At 32.5% G+C, this 14,153-nt stretch overlaps 2 protein-coding genes across 7 annotated transcripts; both read right to left on the bottom strand.

Moving 5' to 3' along the window:
- Nucleotides 1–1,227: 1,227 nt before the first annotated feature.
- On the bottom strand, nucleotides 1,228–5,602 carry LOC112775089 (cysteine-rich receptor-like protein kinase 46). The gene is made up of 8 exons (XM_025818558.3): nucleotides 4,955–5,602; nucleotides 3,457–3,784; nucleotides 3,090–3,215; nucleotides 2,847–2,983; nucleotides 2,449–2,659; nucleotides 2,150–2,372; nucleotides 1,785–1,938; nucleotides 1,228–1,675 (listed from the first exon to the last, which is right to left on the bottom strand). The coding sequence occupies exons 1-8, from the start codon at nucleotides 5,405–5,407 to the stop codon at nucleotides 1,358–1,360; spliced, it is 1,950 nt and encodes a 649-aa protein (XP_025674343.1). The 5' UTR covers nucleotides 5,408–5,602; the 3' UTR covers nucleotides 1,228–1,357.
- Nucleotides 5,603–6,394: 792 nt separating this feature from the next.
- LOC112776266 (peptide deformylase 1B, chloroplastic/mitochondrial) lies at nucleotides 6,395–13,828 on the bottom strand. Of its 6 annotated transcripts, none has more exons than XM_025820355.3 (8): nucleotides 13,456–13,828; nucleotides 12,073–12,436; nucleotides 11,818–11,956; nucleotides 9,958–10,150; nucleotides 8,723–8,833; nucleotides 7,808–7,870; nucleotides 6,950–7,066; nucleotides 6,395–6,843 (listed from the first exon to the last, which is right to left on the bottom strand). In XM_025820355.3, the coding sequence occupies exons 2-7, from the start codon at nucleotides 12,272–12,274 to the stop codon at nucleotides 6,965–6,967; spliced, it is 810 nt and encodes a 269-aa protein (XP_025676140.1). In that variant the 5' UTR covers nucleotides 12,275–12,436; nucleotides 13,456–13,828; the 3' UTR covers nucleotides 6,395–6,843; nucleotides 6,950–6,964. The 6 variants fall into 6 exon arrangements, with proteins under 6 accessions (XP_025676140.1, XP_072083180.1, XP_025676139.1 ...); XM_072227079.1 differs by having other exon boundaries at nucleotides 12,073–12,465; nucleotides 13,456–13,814; XM_025820354.3 differs by having other exon boundaries at nucleotides 9,958–10,165; nucleotides 12,073–12,465; nucleotides 13,456–13,813.
- Nucleotides 13,829–14,153: the final 325 nt, after the last annotated feature.

Genomic DNA, 14,153 nt, shown 5'->3' with positions numbered 1-14,153 from the left:
AGATATGTTTAGACATAACAAACACGATATTTTTTTTATATTTTATTGTTTATTAAGAATTTTTTATTATATAAAATATTTAAAATTTTTTTGTTTTAATAAATAATAATAATATATTTTTTTTAATGCAATGAAATTAATTAAACTCTTCGATAAACATTAATAGTGAATTGAAGTTGACAACTAGTCTAATTATTTGGTGGTGTTTGTTTGCTGTTTTATTAGTTAGACTTCAATAAAAGAAAGTGAATATGTAATTATCTTTATGTAAAGTTGATAGTTAACAGCTGTTAGATAATAATTTGGTCAAATTTATTAAATTATTAAATGACTCTTAATTATCAATTTCATACAAAAATATCTCTCTTTAAATTTTTACCATAACAAAAAGCAGAATAATAAAAAGAATAATGCATATGATTGAACCCTTAGATTAATATATACTTTGCTTGTATGTTGCGGTTGTGGGAAGTTGTAATTGATTAGCAAAGAAAAATAAGCATAAGCAAGAAAATGTGGCAGAGATTGATAATCTAATTTTGTAACACTAATAATAATGAATCATATAAGAGAGTAAAAACAAATTAATTATATGGTATGATTGTTGTTGGACAATATCATCTTTCTCACCAACTTTATAATGCATATTTGGTGCATACTACTGATTTCTAAGGATTTGGTTCGTCCACTCACTCATCGTGCCATGATTTGTTATTATCACTCAAATTCAAAGTAACTCAGATGAAGCTTTTTCTCTTTCTTTTTTTTTTTTTCTTTCTTTGGATTTTAAAATTGAAACAATGTTCCCTATAACTACTTAAAGCTAAAGAGAAAGACGGCTTCTATTGAATAGAATAAAATAAATTAATTAGGAAATGAAAACAGAAAATAGAGAAGAGTAGAGAAAATTCTTAAGTCCTTCTTAATAAGGTATATATAAAAGAAAAGAAAAATAATAAATAAAAGCTTCCTGTCAAACTATATATGTATTAGAGTTAGAATAACCAAACTATTAAATCATTCTTCCACCTTAGCTCATGACAACAATAAAGTCGTCTCACACCTCACAAATTTAGCCCAACAGAATACACAAATTCAATTATAATTTTAGTCTTTATTTTATCTTATAGTTATTTTTATCTTTATCTTATCTTTATCTACTTTTATATTTCATAGGTCAATACTCTATATATACTTAGTTTTACCTTCATAGTTTACAATTCAATCAATCAACAATCAATCAAATTTCTTCATCTTTTTCTTTCACAATTCTATTATCTTTGCGTACTCTTTCCGTTTTATTACAAACAAAATAGGAAAAGCCTAAAAGCCTAAGATAATTAAAAATAAAGAATTGTTACACACTTCTTTCTCCAAAATTTAAAGGTACTGTCGATTCTGAATCATCTGAACCTTTCGATTCCCAACTAGATTCTGTTTCTTGTGGAAATTCCAAAGAATCAACCATGAAAGGAGGTTTGGAAGGTACTGGCATTACAACATCTTTCTGTCTAAGCATTGCTACCACCTCTGTCATGCTGGGACGCAGATACGGCAACTCTTGTGTACACAGAAGTCCCACATGGATAACTCTTGCAATTTCTTCAACATCTTGATTTTCCATGCTTTCATCAATAATTTTTGACGTAGTGTTTGATTTGAAATGCTTCCATGCCTACAAATATTAGGGAAAAAACAAAAAAAAGGAACTTAAGTACGAGGTAGTTAAAATTTTTGTTAGAATGAGACCAAATTTTTCTATAAAAATTGGTAAGAATATTTACATGAGAAACAAGAGTCTCAAATGTTTCTTCATTAGACTCAAATTTTGCATTCTCCACTCCACTGATAATTTCAAGCACTAATATTCCAAAGCTGTAAACGTCTACTTTCTCTGTTATGGGACAACCAGCAAGATATTCCGGTGCCATATACCCCCTATTATGACATGGGAAAGATATAGTTAATACAGAAATTATATTGGTAAAAATTCAGGTACAGTCAATTTCACATGAAGTTGATAGCTAAGAGCTGTTAAATAATTTAAATGATTTGATTAAATTTTCATCTAACGGCTCTCAGTTATCAATTTCACGTGAAGTTAACTGCACCTGAATTTTCACAGTTGCAAGACATGATATGTACTCACAATGTGCCTACAATAGATGTAGAGTCATAGGACTTCAACTTTGCTAAGCCAAAATCAGAGATCTTTGGTCTATATTTCAAGTCTAATAAAATGTTTCCGGCTTTGATGTCTCTATGAATTATTGGCCCTTCAGAATTGCTATGCAGATGTTCCAATCCATCAGCTACGCCAAGGATTATACCCTGCCTCTTTGGCCAATCCAACTGTTTCTTCTTCTCCGGATCTTCCTTCCACCAGCAATAAACAAATTAATAACCATATAGAAATTAATACTTGGAATCTATATATAGCTAACTTACCAAACAAGATGCAGTTAAGGCTTTTGTTTGCAAGGAATTCAAAAACCAGATAGCTTTCTGTGGAGGTGAAGCAGCAACCAAGGAACCGAACTAGATTCTTGTGTTGAGCTTTGCTATATACATCAATTTCATTGTGAACTTGTTGCTTTCCCTGCTTTCCACTCAAAAAGAAACGCTTTATCGCTATTTCTCTTCCATCTTGTAAGGTTCCCTATCATGTAGAGTGTTAGAAATAAGAGACTGAACTGAAGAAATGATGGTATATTATTGAATGTATTCAAGTTGTTTAGAATGATAATATAAAAGGGTATTTATAGATGCTAAGAGAATCGTAATAATAAAAACGTAATATTCTATAATAAATATTCAGATATACTAAATAATTCTAACATACATACCTTGTAAACTTCACCATATCCCCCTTCACCAAGTTTATGGAATTCATTGAAAACATTGGTTGCTCTCTCTAATGTCGAGTACTCGAACTGCATGAACCATGAGCTTAATTTTACTCTACTTGGGTTCATCTCTAGTCCTTATTAAAGTGACATTGCATTCACAAGAAAAAAAGCTTGATTAGAAGCATATTATTATTAACTGTTAGAAAGAAAAAACAACTAATTGTTACTATTGAGGATTACCTGTTCGTAAAATTGGAATACCCCAGAGTTTGTCAACATTTTTAGTCCCATGGTGTGCAACTACAATAAGCAATGAACAAATAGCAATTGCACCAAGAAGAATTGCTGTGCATTTCATCAAAATTTCTGCAAGGGAGATGAATAAGCAACTAAATTATTATGCATAAGGAGAAAGCAATGAAACTTTACCTCAAGTGAAAGATATTTGTAACTAGGTGAAAACTCAGGTGAAGTCGACTTCACGTGAAGTTGATACCTAAGAATCGTTAGATGATTTGACTGATTTGACTAAATTTTTATCTAACAGCTCTCAGATATCAACTTCACGTGAAATCGACTTCACCTGAGTTTCCACCTTGTAACTAACCTCTTTGTTTGTTTTTCAAGTCAACAATAATGAAGTCATAATCAGCATAACGCAAAATGCATCCAGTGTTGATAACATGGACCTGTGTTGATGGCAAACATGATATGGCGGTGCTAGCAGCATTTGATAGGCAAGCAGCACACAAATCCTCGCTCAATGTTTTCCAGCAAGTGGCCGCACCATAGACGACGAGATTCGAACCTTGACGCCGTCCTTCTATGGCTGTGTAGCCATCCTTTTTGGGTGCCTCGAATGCCATTTTATTTATTACATTTACTGCCAAACCAACAAATCCTTTTTCATCTTTTGCTTTCTCACCACTACATCCCTGTTTTCAGAGTGAAACAAAAATCATTTCAACATTATTTCAAGTTGGTGAAAACTCATGTGCAGTCAACTTCACGTGAAGTTAATAGTACTGCACCTGAGTCTCCACCTAAAAGTTATTGGACATCAGAGTAGCCACACAGAACTCTTCACAAATTTAGACAATGTTATATATGGTGAAATTGAGGCATTGAGCATTGCTAATAGTCCTAACTTATATAATCACCTAGTTATGACAATGTTCAGTTAAGGAATCAGAGACCAAATCTACAAATTGTTTCATGCAATTGTTAAAATAACAAAAATTTACATTAATATCTATATCAATTAAGTAGGTTTATCATGATCATATTGAGAGAGATAAATAATGAAAGAACAAAAGTCGAAAAACTCATGAATCAATTTATAAACACAAGTAATATTTTCCTCGCAATTCTTATGAGCTTAGAATCATTAAAAATGCTATGTGTATACCAAAAATGAGTTATTATATTTGTGTATAAATTAACTATACTATGTGTATATTAAAATTAGTCAATATAAAATACATATTAAAATATAAATACGTATTAAGTAAATTAAACTGCACATATATTTATACACAAATATATAATGATTGATTTTGATACACTGTATGCACATTGCATTTTTTATGTATAAAAATATATTGTTTAACTTATTTTCAACATGTATTTTGATATGGAAAAGTATAGGATACCAATATGTTATCTGCCAACTTATTGCCAACAATAATTAATTATTATATTTTAAACACATATATAAAGAGACACATCCAGAAAATATATCTATAAAGACATTTCTATTAAATACAACCATAAAAAAGATATTTTTATTAGACACATCCACAAAGACACTTCCATTAAACACAGTTATAAATAAGAGTTAACAGAAATTGACAGAAATACTCTTGGTACCATAGCGGGATTGTTTTGATATACACAGCTAATTTTTAGTGTATATCTAACATAACAGTGACATCGTCACGTGCATTGTTACTTAAACAACCCCATCATTAAGCGTGAATTTAATGTCAAATTTCAACTCCCTTAAAATCTTCATGTTGCTAAGGAAAATAATCATCATTAGGAAGAAAAAACACAATTAATTAAAAGGATAAACAAGAAAGAAGAAAGAAAGAGGAAGAAAGTACCCTCAAATAATAAGGGGTAACGCTCTCTCGAAAAAAGCTATAATTATCATAGCGCATAAAACAGCCATCACTTGAAAAGGTTCGAGCACCCTTGGCAGGCAAGCAACTTGGAAAAACGCTTTGAAGGGATTTGAAGCACTTCACGCATTCAGAAGCAGAAAGATCAAACCTACATTGTGAGAACACGTGTATGCGATATGGTGGGTCACCAACTTCCCTAACCGAAAACTTGGATCGACCCATGTCATTTTTCATCTCATTCACCATATTCCAATAATTCTCTTGATATTTCAATAACAAATATTGGTCTGTCATGTTGGTGTAGCTGCATGAGCGATGTATGAGTTCACCCTTGCGGGACCTATCATATTCGCAATGGATTCCACAAAGCCATGAAAGAATAATAATAATGATTGTTGTTGTTGTTATTAATGGCAGAAACTTGTTGGCCATGCATCCATGACGATGACAAGGAGGAAGTACCAGAACGATAGAACGCTGATTCTGAATTCGCAAATGCTGATGATGATTTTCGTTTCATTCTATTCACGTTCGTTTCTCCTTGTTTTAATGAAGATCGAATTTTCTAGTTTTTCCATCTTCATTTTTCTGTTATAGATATGGATGTTGTTAATCGTATCCAGCGGTGACCTCATTTGTTTTTAGTAATAACATACCAAAATTTGTTTTTCATAATGCTATAACATGCACTATATATATCCGATCACATTTCCTCATCACCTCAACCATTATAATAAATTTTCTAAACAATTATGTAAAGCAGACTACTTTAACAAAGACACTCAAAATGTCTTTTTTTTTCAAGAGGTTCATACATGTCATGTTAGTATTATTGGACATTCTTATTAAACTGATTAATAATTTATTTTTTATTATAAATCATAACAAAATTGGTTTATTATAACAATAATAATAAATCCAATTGTCTCTATTATAATTATTAGATCCAATTTGATCCGATCAAATTATACCATCTAAATTAAATATTTTTAAATTTTTGATAAAAAGATAATTATATCCCTGATTTTTTGTTGTTTGGACATTTAAATTCCTAAAAATTTAAAAATACAATTAAATTTCTAAATTGAGTTTATTGTTATTATTATTAAAAAAATCGATTTTATTCTAATTTGTTAAGAAATTCAAAAATAACCAATTCATTAATACGTCCAATAATAATGCGACACGTAAATATTTTTATAGAAAAACGTTTTTCGCATCTTTACGGGAGCTTTACTCGTATGTAGAAAAAATCGACCATAAAAATATACATTTAAATAAAAAAAATAAATATTAATTATTCAATTTAGAATTAGATCTGTAAAAGACCAATGTTATAAATTTTTTGTATATAATCTTTGGTTGTTTCTTTAAATATATTTCAAGGACAAATATTCCCAAGAATATTATACCAGAGTATTATTAAAATAAAAATTTATTAGATGTAACAAGTGTACTAAATCTTTATAAATATAATAGTTACTCAAATTTACAACTTTTAATAATTTATTTTTTTTTAGTTACATTACATTGGTTTTTGAAGTTGGGCTTCGAGTATCATAGTAGTTTTTGGATCCCTTTTCAATACGGACTCAACAAATGCAAGAATATTTTAAAATTTTAAGAATGATCTAATTAACAAGTCTAACATGACAAAAAAAAGTGTTAGATCATCCATGCATTTGCTGAGTTAGCGTCAAAAAGGGATTTAGAGATCACTATAATTTTCTGGGCCAGATGGACTTGCGTCAAAAGGAATGTTTCAGCCAGCTTTCTCTTCGCAGAGCAGTCCCCTCCTGCTACTACTTGTGCAAACTCGAAATGTTTCGAATTCGAAATCTTCGTAGGTGTTGAGCTTACGGTTGTACCTGATATTGACCGGTAAAATAAGAACAATCATTTTTCAACAAGAAGCATAAAGTATACAGATAGGTAAAATGGAATTTATTATCACGAAAACCATGAAGCAGAGACCTGAGTCAGGTTTGATCATGATTTCCCAAAACCAACAGCATTCCTTCTTTCCCTCCTGTTTTGTATCTTTTCAGGGCTTGGTACTCCAGTCAGTTGTTCATACTTCATTTCCAAGGCCTGTAATCATTATACCCAATCATTAAAAACATTTGTATCTGAAGATGAATGATTTATGCTTCTATTATATTCTCCTTACAATCATCCTAAATTACCAAATAAAAAAAGAACTGAATATTTTTTTAAGATTCCAACACATTAGGAATATCCACATTGTACTTTGCTTAGTATTTAGGATAATGTCTAAGACAATTTTAGGATGTCATATCATAACTTAGTGTAGACATGGAAGATCTTACAGAGTTTAAGCACTAAAAACGTAATAAACTATGAAAAGTTTGTTTGTATTTGAAGCAATGAAAAGCTTCAAAACATTAGCTTATTTAAGGAAAATATAGAAATAACAAATATATAGAAATAAACTTCCCTAGAGGACTGCCATCAAGCATTAAGTTCACATATGTACAATGGGAGACATAGGCTGGACAGTTTAGGATAAAAAAAATGGATACCAAATGACCTTCTTTAATGGGGACAATTATAGTTATAGATATCGATGTATAGATACAAAAAACTATGTAAAATAAATTTTTAAATGAAAGGGAAGCTATGGTAGTCTTAGTCACATCCACCAAGAGCAAATACATGACATGATTGAATTTTTCAAATAACGGCATACCTTTGCCTCATTTACTATATCTTTAAAATATTAGTATTATCTATGTCATCATGATGTATTTCTCAGGTCATGGGAAAATCAACTAGAGACAGAATACAAAAAAAGAGTTCAGTTGTTCTAACCTGTAGCTGTTCACGGATATTACCAAGAACTTCTTCAGTCATTCTCTCAAAGAAAAGAATCCCCTGCACAGATTATTACAGGTAAGCAGTACCCACATGTTAACCAGCAGGTAGGGACATGAAATCTCGTCAGTAAACCAAAAGCAACAAGCCAATAGTTCACTTAGAAGATGCCTAACAGCCCTGTTCTCAGCTAGCATGAGAAACATGAGAGTGGATGATTTGGTGGGATTGGTGAGCCATATAATGTGGAATTATTAAGTGATGACAGAGGACTCAGCTGGATTGTGCTAATGCTATTAATAAATTGACAATTTAACATTTCAACTACACATATGATGGGTCTTACGGGGAGTTGCACTTTAAAATTAGTTGGAAAAGAATTAGGGAAACTTGACCCGAGTGCTAAACCATACAAGTCAATCATGGATTCTATTGCTAAGTGGTTGACCCCAAAACATTATAGCAGAATGGCCGCTATTTTGGGGGGACAAGGATAATTATATGCATGATACAATAATTGATTAAGTTTGAAACACAATAATTGGTTGTAATTCAATTCAATTCTCACTTTATAAATTATGGGTTCTAAATTATATTTGATTGTAATTTAATTCAATTCTCACTTTATAAATTATGGGTTCTAAATTATATTTGATTGTAATTTAATTCAGTTTCATTTCAAATTAATTCCATCCTTTTGTTTTTCTTTTTTTGGCATTCTACACACACCCTAAGCGTTTTGTGTTCCATATAATACAGGCAATTGAAGTGAAGAACATTGCTAAACAAAACCTAAGTGTTTTGGGTTTCATGTTCCTTGTCCATTGATGAAACATCATAGGTTAGTTGAAAATAATAAATAGAGGAAAAACCATTCATGTGAAACCATTTAACTAATAAAGTTGAACTAACCTGCAGATGATCAAACTCATGCTGGAATACTCGAGCAGGAAGCCCATCCAACGAGAATGAAAATCTATTTCCATTTACATCACGTGCATCAATCTTCACTGATTCAGGTCGCTAAACCACCATAATAAGAAATTTTATGGAGGTGAAAGAGTGAATAAATACTTCAGACCATCAGCGGGATAATAATCAAACAAATGAGTATGACAAGTGGGTTATGTTGTCTCAGTTGAGCACAAGTTGACAGTCCTCAAAACAGCATATAGACTTCATCCACAGAAGTCATGACTTAAGAGTCTAGATAACACTTGAACTAAATGGAATAACAAATTTAAGGACACATTTTGTGCTAATAACTTTCTCAAGGGGAAAATAAATCCTGCATGTCAACATTGAAGCTCACTAGAATGATCACTCGAGTGTACTGATGTAACAATTCATTCAAGGAGGAGCTCAAAGAAATCACTACAACATAAAAGCTTGGAGCTTAGCTTTCATGGGAAAAGCTTGATTACATATTTTATATTAATTACTGGCAAAAATTCTTTCATTTCAGCACAAGAAAAATTCTAAAACAGTCTCATCCCTTTGTTGTTTGTCATGGCAAGAAGAAAGGAACACAACAATAAACAAATATGTAGACAGAAGATATTTTATTGAAAGCGAACAAGGTATCATAAAATAAAAGAAGGAAAATATTCGTAGGTGGATAGAACATGCAACAAACTATGCTGATCCTTTTGTATGATCAATAAAGGAACACCACTAAATATCCAAGTAGATAACCAAAAGGGATACAAAATAGATATCCTTTCTGGAGCCAAGTCACCAGAAAAGCACAATGCAGATTCAGCAAATTTAGAATTATTGTTATACCAAAAAGGGCCATAGATAAAATCAACCTTCTACTTGCCCTTTACAATTAATTATACAAAAGCTGAACACACATAATGAATTTTATTTCCATAATCAGGAAAATGGAAATGACATTCATTTATCAAAAGAAAATAACAAATGAATTTTTGTTTGGTGAGAGTGAGAGAATAACTATAAGTAGATGAAAGAGGAATAAGAGACCAGTTTCAAAGTTCATAAGAGAGAAATGTTTAAAAAGGAGGTAAAAATATAAAGTTTTATGAAAGGAATCATTTTGGGCAGGCAAAATAAAAAAACAGGGGCAACTCCATATTACAAACTATTATAAAAGCACACAGAAAAAGAGAAAGAGTGTTTTCTACCTTCACATCAGCATATATTCCAGGAAATGATAGACACCCTTCATTAAAAATTGACAGTTTCTTTGAGTATTTGCTAACTCTTGGATTTACAAGAACAATTTCCTCTCCTTCCCCAGGTTCACCCACTGGATTGAATACCATAAGCTGAACATTAATTCCAACTTGGGGTGCTGAGAGACCAATACCATCGGTTCTGTGGAAATGAATGCTGTTATCATTTGTAAGATTACAGTAGCCCTAGGAAGTTTTTACTGTTAGTTTATTTCAAGAATTAAAAAGGTTACAAAGGCATCAATGAGTTTGACAGACCCAGAGAGAACCAGAATTTGATGGAAAGAGAGAATAAGACCTAACCAAAGACAGAACAAGGAAATGCAGAGGACAAAACTGTTAGAAATCAGGATAGAATCTATCATATCAGAGTATCAAATATGATCTCTTAGGATTAGTATTGATATTTATCATTTTTTCCTTATTAGTATTAGGGTTTTACTGTTATTATTAATAGATGCTAGTATTCCTCCCATGTAAAACACAACATCACATAAAAGTGTATTCTTTCTCTCATTTGCTGAATTACTCTTTTCTCTCTTATTTTCCTGGTTGATTATGGATTTTTTTAAAAAAAGAAAAAAACAAATCTGGGGTATCAGAAGGTATTATAGAGTGGCCCTAACTCCACTGCATAAGCTAGCTAGATGGAGTAGAGGGTTGCCCAAGGCAGGCTTCTAGAGCTTATCTCTAGACTCTAGAAATTTTGGCACTGTTAATGCACCCCCTCACACGCACGAGTGGACAAGGACTTGAAAAGTGTAATTTGATTGATGTGGCATACATGCAATGGCCAAATAACAACAATAAGCTAGACTAATGCATCATCCACCAACCTATGTTATATATTTGTATATACCACTGTTTTTCTTCATTTTTTTCCCCAGCTTTCTATAGCAAGTAGGGAATAATGTATCGTTGTCTAACATTACTACTGTGTGTTTGGGACATTCTCCAAAAGTCCCAACTCCCAAACAAAATACAGCTTTTGAACTGTCAAACTTGCCGTCAAGTTAAAATATAGATCCTTTGCTTAAAAACAGTAAAAAACAACTGTTTTTCTAGGCAATGGAGTTAAGAATTACTCAATGCAACCATCTCAACACAAGTCACTGATGCTACTTTAAATTTATGATTCCACCTAAACCACCATTTTTGGTATCTGAAAAAGTATAATTTCCATCCCATCCAAGCTAGGTGCACACCAAAATTAGCCACCATGCATTTGTGTAAAAAATACATGCGTTATTTAACTCATTTTCAATGTGTATTTATATTTTAACATGTATTTTATAGTATATTTTTAGTTCCTAAAGTTTGTCAAAAGTTTCAAAAATACTCCCAGATTTTATTTTATTTCAATTTTATCCCAGTTATCGATTTGCATCAAATAAACCACTGACAGCTAAATTTAGAATCAATCCAGCAATAATTCATGACAACTATGTTTGGTTTACTTGTGTTAAAGGTTATTCTTGTAAAATTATTGCTGAATTACTTCTGGGGTTTTTGAAAGATTAGTAACCGGGAGTATGTTTGATGCAAATAAAAAACTTCCGAGACAAAATTAAAACAAAATAAAACTTAGGGGTATTTTTAAAATTTTTAATAAACTTTAAGAACCAAAATATACTTTACCTTATACTAGTGGTTGATTTTTGTGGTTGAGTTTGATGTGCAAATAGCATTTTTTGTTCTCGTAAAATATCTCCCAAATGAAAGAAAACCAAAGTTTTGTTATAATAATGAAGCAAATCATTCAAAGAAAGACTTACTACTAAGGGAGGATAGTATTGGAACAGTGCTTACTTGTACATTACATCAAACATCTCGCGGGCGAGACTCTTCAGATTATCATCGAAGCTAACTATGCGTTTATTTTTTGCCCTCAATTTCGGGTCTGGATATTCTACAATTTTCAGTGGTGCCTCGAATTGAATATCACCAGCTAAAAAAAAAAAGCGCGCAATCACATCAGGAATGAGGTTTGAACTCAAAGTGAAAGTATTAGAAAAAGTGGTGGCGTGGGGATGGGGTTCGGTGGAGCTGAGTAGAGAAACTTACAAGAAGCGGCTTCATCTTTTGCTGCTGAGAAACCAATCTTGGACACCGCACACAGAGGAGGCAAGGACCGGTTCGTAGAGAAGTAAACCTGGTCGAGCGAGGTGAGATGGTTGCGTGAGAAGGGTGGAATGGCGGGAAGCGCAGAGGTAAAACCACCATGAATATGAAGGTGATTTGAGCGGAGAAACTGCGCTGAAGCCATAATCGGACAAGGTTTGGTTGCACGATTGCAAGGTTTCCTTTTAGGCCAATGCTAAGGTGATGAAGCCAAATATTGTCAGCACGTGAGAAACTGACCTGGGGAAGGAGATTGGCGGTGCCTTTGACTTGCTAGTTGCTACAACCCAAGGTTCTGAAAACCGAACTAGTGATTGAACCGTTTTAGTAGATTCACTAGTTTATTGATCCAACCAAAAAAATCGTTTTATAATAAAATAATAAATAAATTATAAATAAACACCCTAAAATATAATTATAATCTAATATAAATTTTAAAATAACTTCTAAATTTAAAACATTACATAAAATGTTATCAATCAAATTATTATTCACATATACATTATTATCACCAAATATTTATTGATTAATACTATCATCTATAACTGAAATTGTAAATCATAAAATGTATTAATAATCTTTGAGCTCATCAATTTAAATAGAAGAAATTTAATTCAATTTATATATTTCTTCATTGAACTAAATGGCTGATTATGATCAATTTACTTCTTTCTTAACAAAAGGTTGATCATAAATTTAATAAATTTTTAGCATAATTTACTTGTTCCCTAATAAACTTTTAGCAAAAATTTCAGCATAATTTTAATATAGATTAACAAAATTTTCAACACAATTTTAACAAATATTAACCAGCGAACTAAAATTAACTAATCTTTCAACTCAATGATTCAATCTACAGCAGAGAACGATATAGCACATGAGCATAGTTAATCATTCCATGAGGCAAATGAGGCAAATTTCAATCTTAGAAAAACAATGTTCTGAGCAAAAAACTGAACAGATAACGAATTTTTTTTAAAAAAAATGAAGCCATTAACAAAATTTTCAGAACAATTTTAACAAACATTAACCAGTGAACTAAAATCAACTAATCATTCAACTCAATGATTCAATCCACAGCATAGAATAATACAGCACGAGCATAGTTAATCATTCCATAAGGCAAATTTCAATCTGAGTAGAAAAACAATGTTCTGAGCAAAAAAATGAAGAACGGATAATAATTTTTTTTAAAAAAAAATGAAGCCATTAACAAAATTTTCAGCACAATTTTAACAAACATCAACCACGACGGAGGGCGGCAGAATGCGGCTGAGCAGAAGTGTTGGACTGATGGAGAACGAGCTCGAGGAAGAAGCTGCGCACCTGGATTGGTGAGAGCGAACAGGGTTTGGAGACTTGGAGAACGCCGACAGACGAAGAGAGGAGCCCCTGAGTGCGACGGACAGCGACAGTGGCTCACTCCTTGCGGTGGTGGTGGAGGCTAGGTTTGAGGACAGTTCTGCTTTCGGAAGGAAGGAGATTGGAGAAGCGGTTGGGGAAACAAGGCACAACGGAGGAAGACACGGTGGCTCCTTAGCGCAACAGACGGCGGCGCTGAGGCTCTCCTTGCGGCGGTGGGCGAGACTGTGACCTAGGGGATAAAGTTGAGAGGAGGAGAGAGTCTGAGGAATGGGGCTCGAGGGACGGAGGGAGTAGGAGACTGAGCAAGGAGGAAGAGTATGATTGTTAGATCCTCAAGCGTCAAATTTAAACGACGACGTTTAATCAAAACCGGCCGAGCCCGATTCGATCCGCCCGGCCGGGCAGTTTTATGTTGAACGGTTTTCATCATTAAACCGAACTGCATTAACTTCCGGTTCAAAGTTGGACTAATCCGATCAGACGGTCCAGTTTTTAGAACCATATTAACAAGTACCTTTAATAAAATTCACCACCGATACTTTAACAAAAGTAGGCCCCACAGAAACAGACTGTGTCAGAAAAATGTGGTTATAGCATACAAGGTTCTAAAACCAGATCAATTGTCGAAATACTCTAGTAATTAATTTATTAGTTTATTA

This window comes from Arachis hypogaea, chromosome 19 (assembly GCF_003086295.3).
Source record: "Arachis hypogaea cultivar Tifrunner chromosome 19, arahy.Tifrunner.gnm2.J5K5, whole genome shotgun sequence".
NCBI classification, from domain to species: domain Eukaryota; kingdom Viridiplantae; phylum Streptophyta; class Magnoliopsida; order Fabales; family Fabaceae; genus Arachis; species Arachis hypogaea.
This window is presented reverse-complemented; position numbering and strand designations above follow the sequence as displayed.

Bases quoted from the DNA above. Each gene is read 5' to 3' on its own strand.
- LOC112775089 (XM_025818558.3), bottom strand. From the start codon at position 5,407: ATGGCCAACAAGTTTCTGCCATTAATAACAACAACAACAATCATTATT. The intron at 3,785-4,954 runs GTACTTTCTTCC...CTCTGAAAACAG, and splicing joins TTACCCCTTATTATTTGAGG to GGATGTAGTGGTGAGAAAGC. The intron at 1,676-1,784 runs GTAAATATTCTT...TAATATTTGTAG, and splicing joins TTGAGACTCTTGTTTCTCAT to GCATGGAAGCATTTCAAATC.
- LOC112776266 (XM_025820354.3), bottom strand. From the start codon at position 12,274: ATGGCTTCAGCGCAGTTTCTCCGCTCAAATCACCTTCATATTCATGGT. The intron at 8,834-9,957 runs GTAGAAAACACT...ATGGTGGTTTAG, and splicing joins GAATATATGCTGATGTGAAG to CGACCTGAATCAGTGAAGAT. The intron at 7,067-7,807 runs GTTAGAACAACT...TAATGATTACAG, and splicing joins ATATCCGTGAACAGCTACAG to GCCTTGGAAATGAAGTATGA.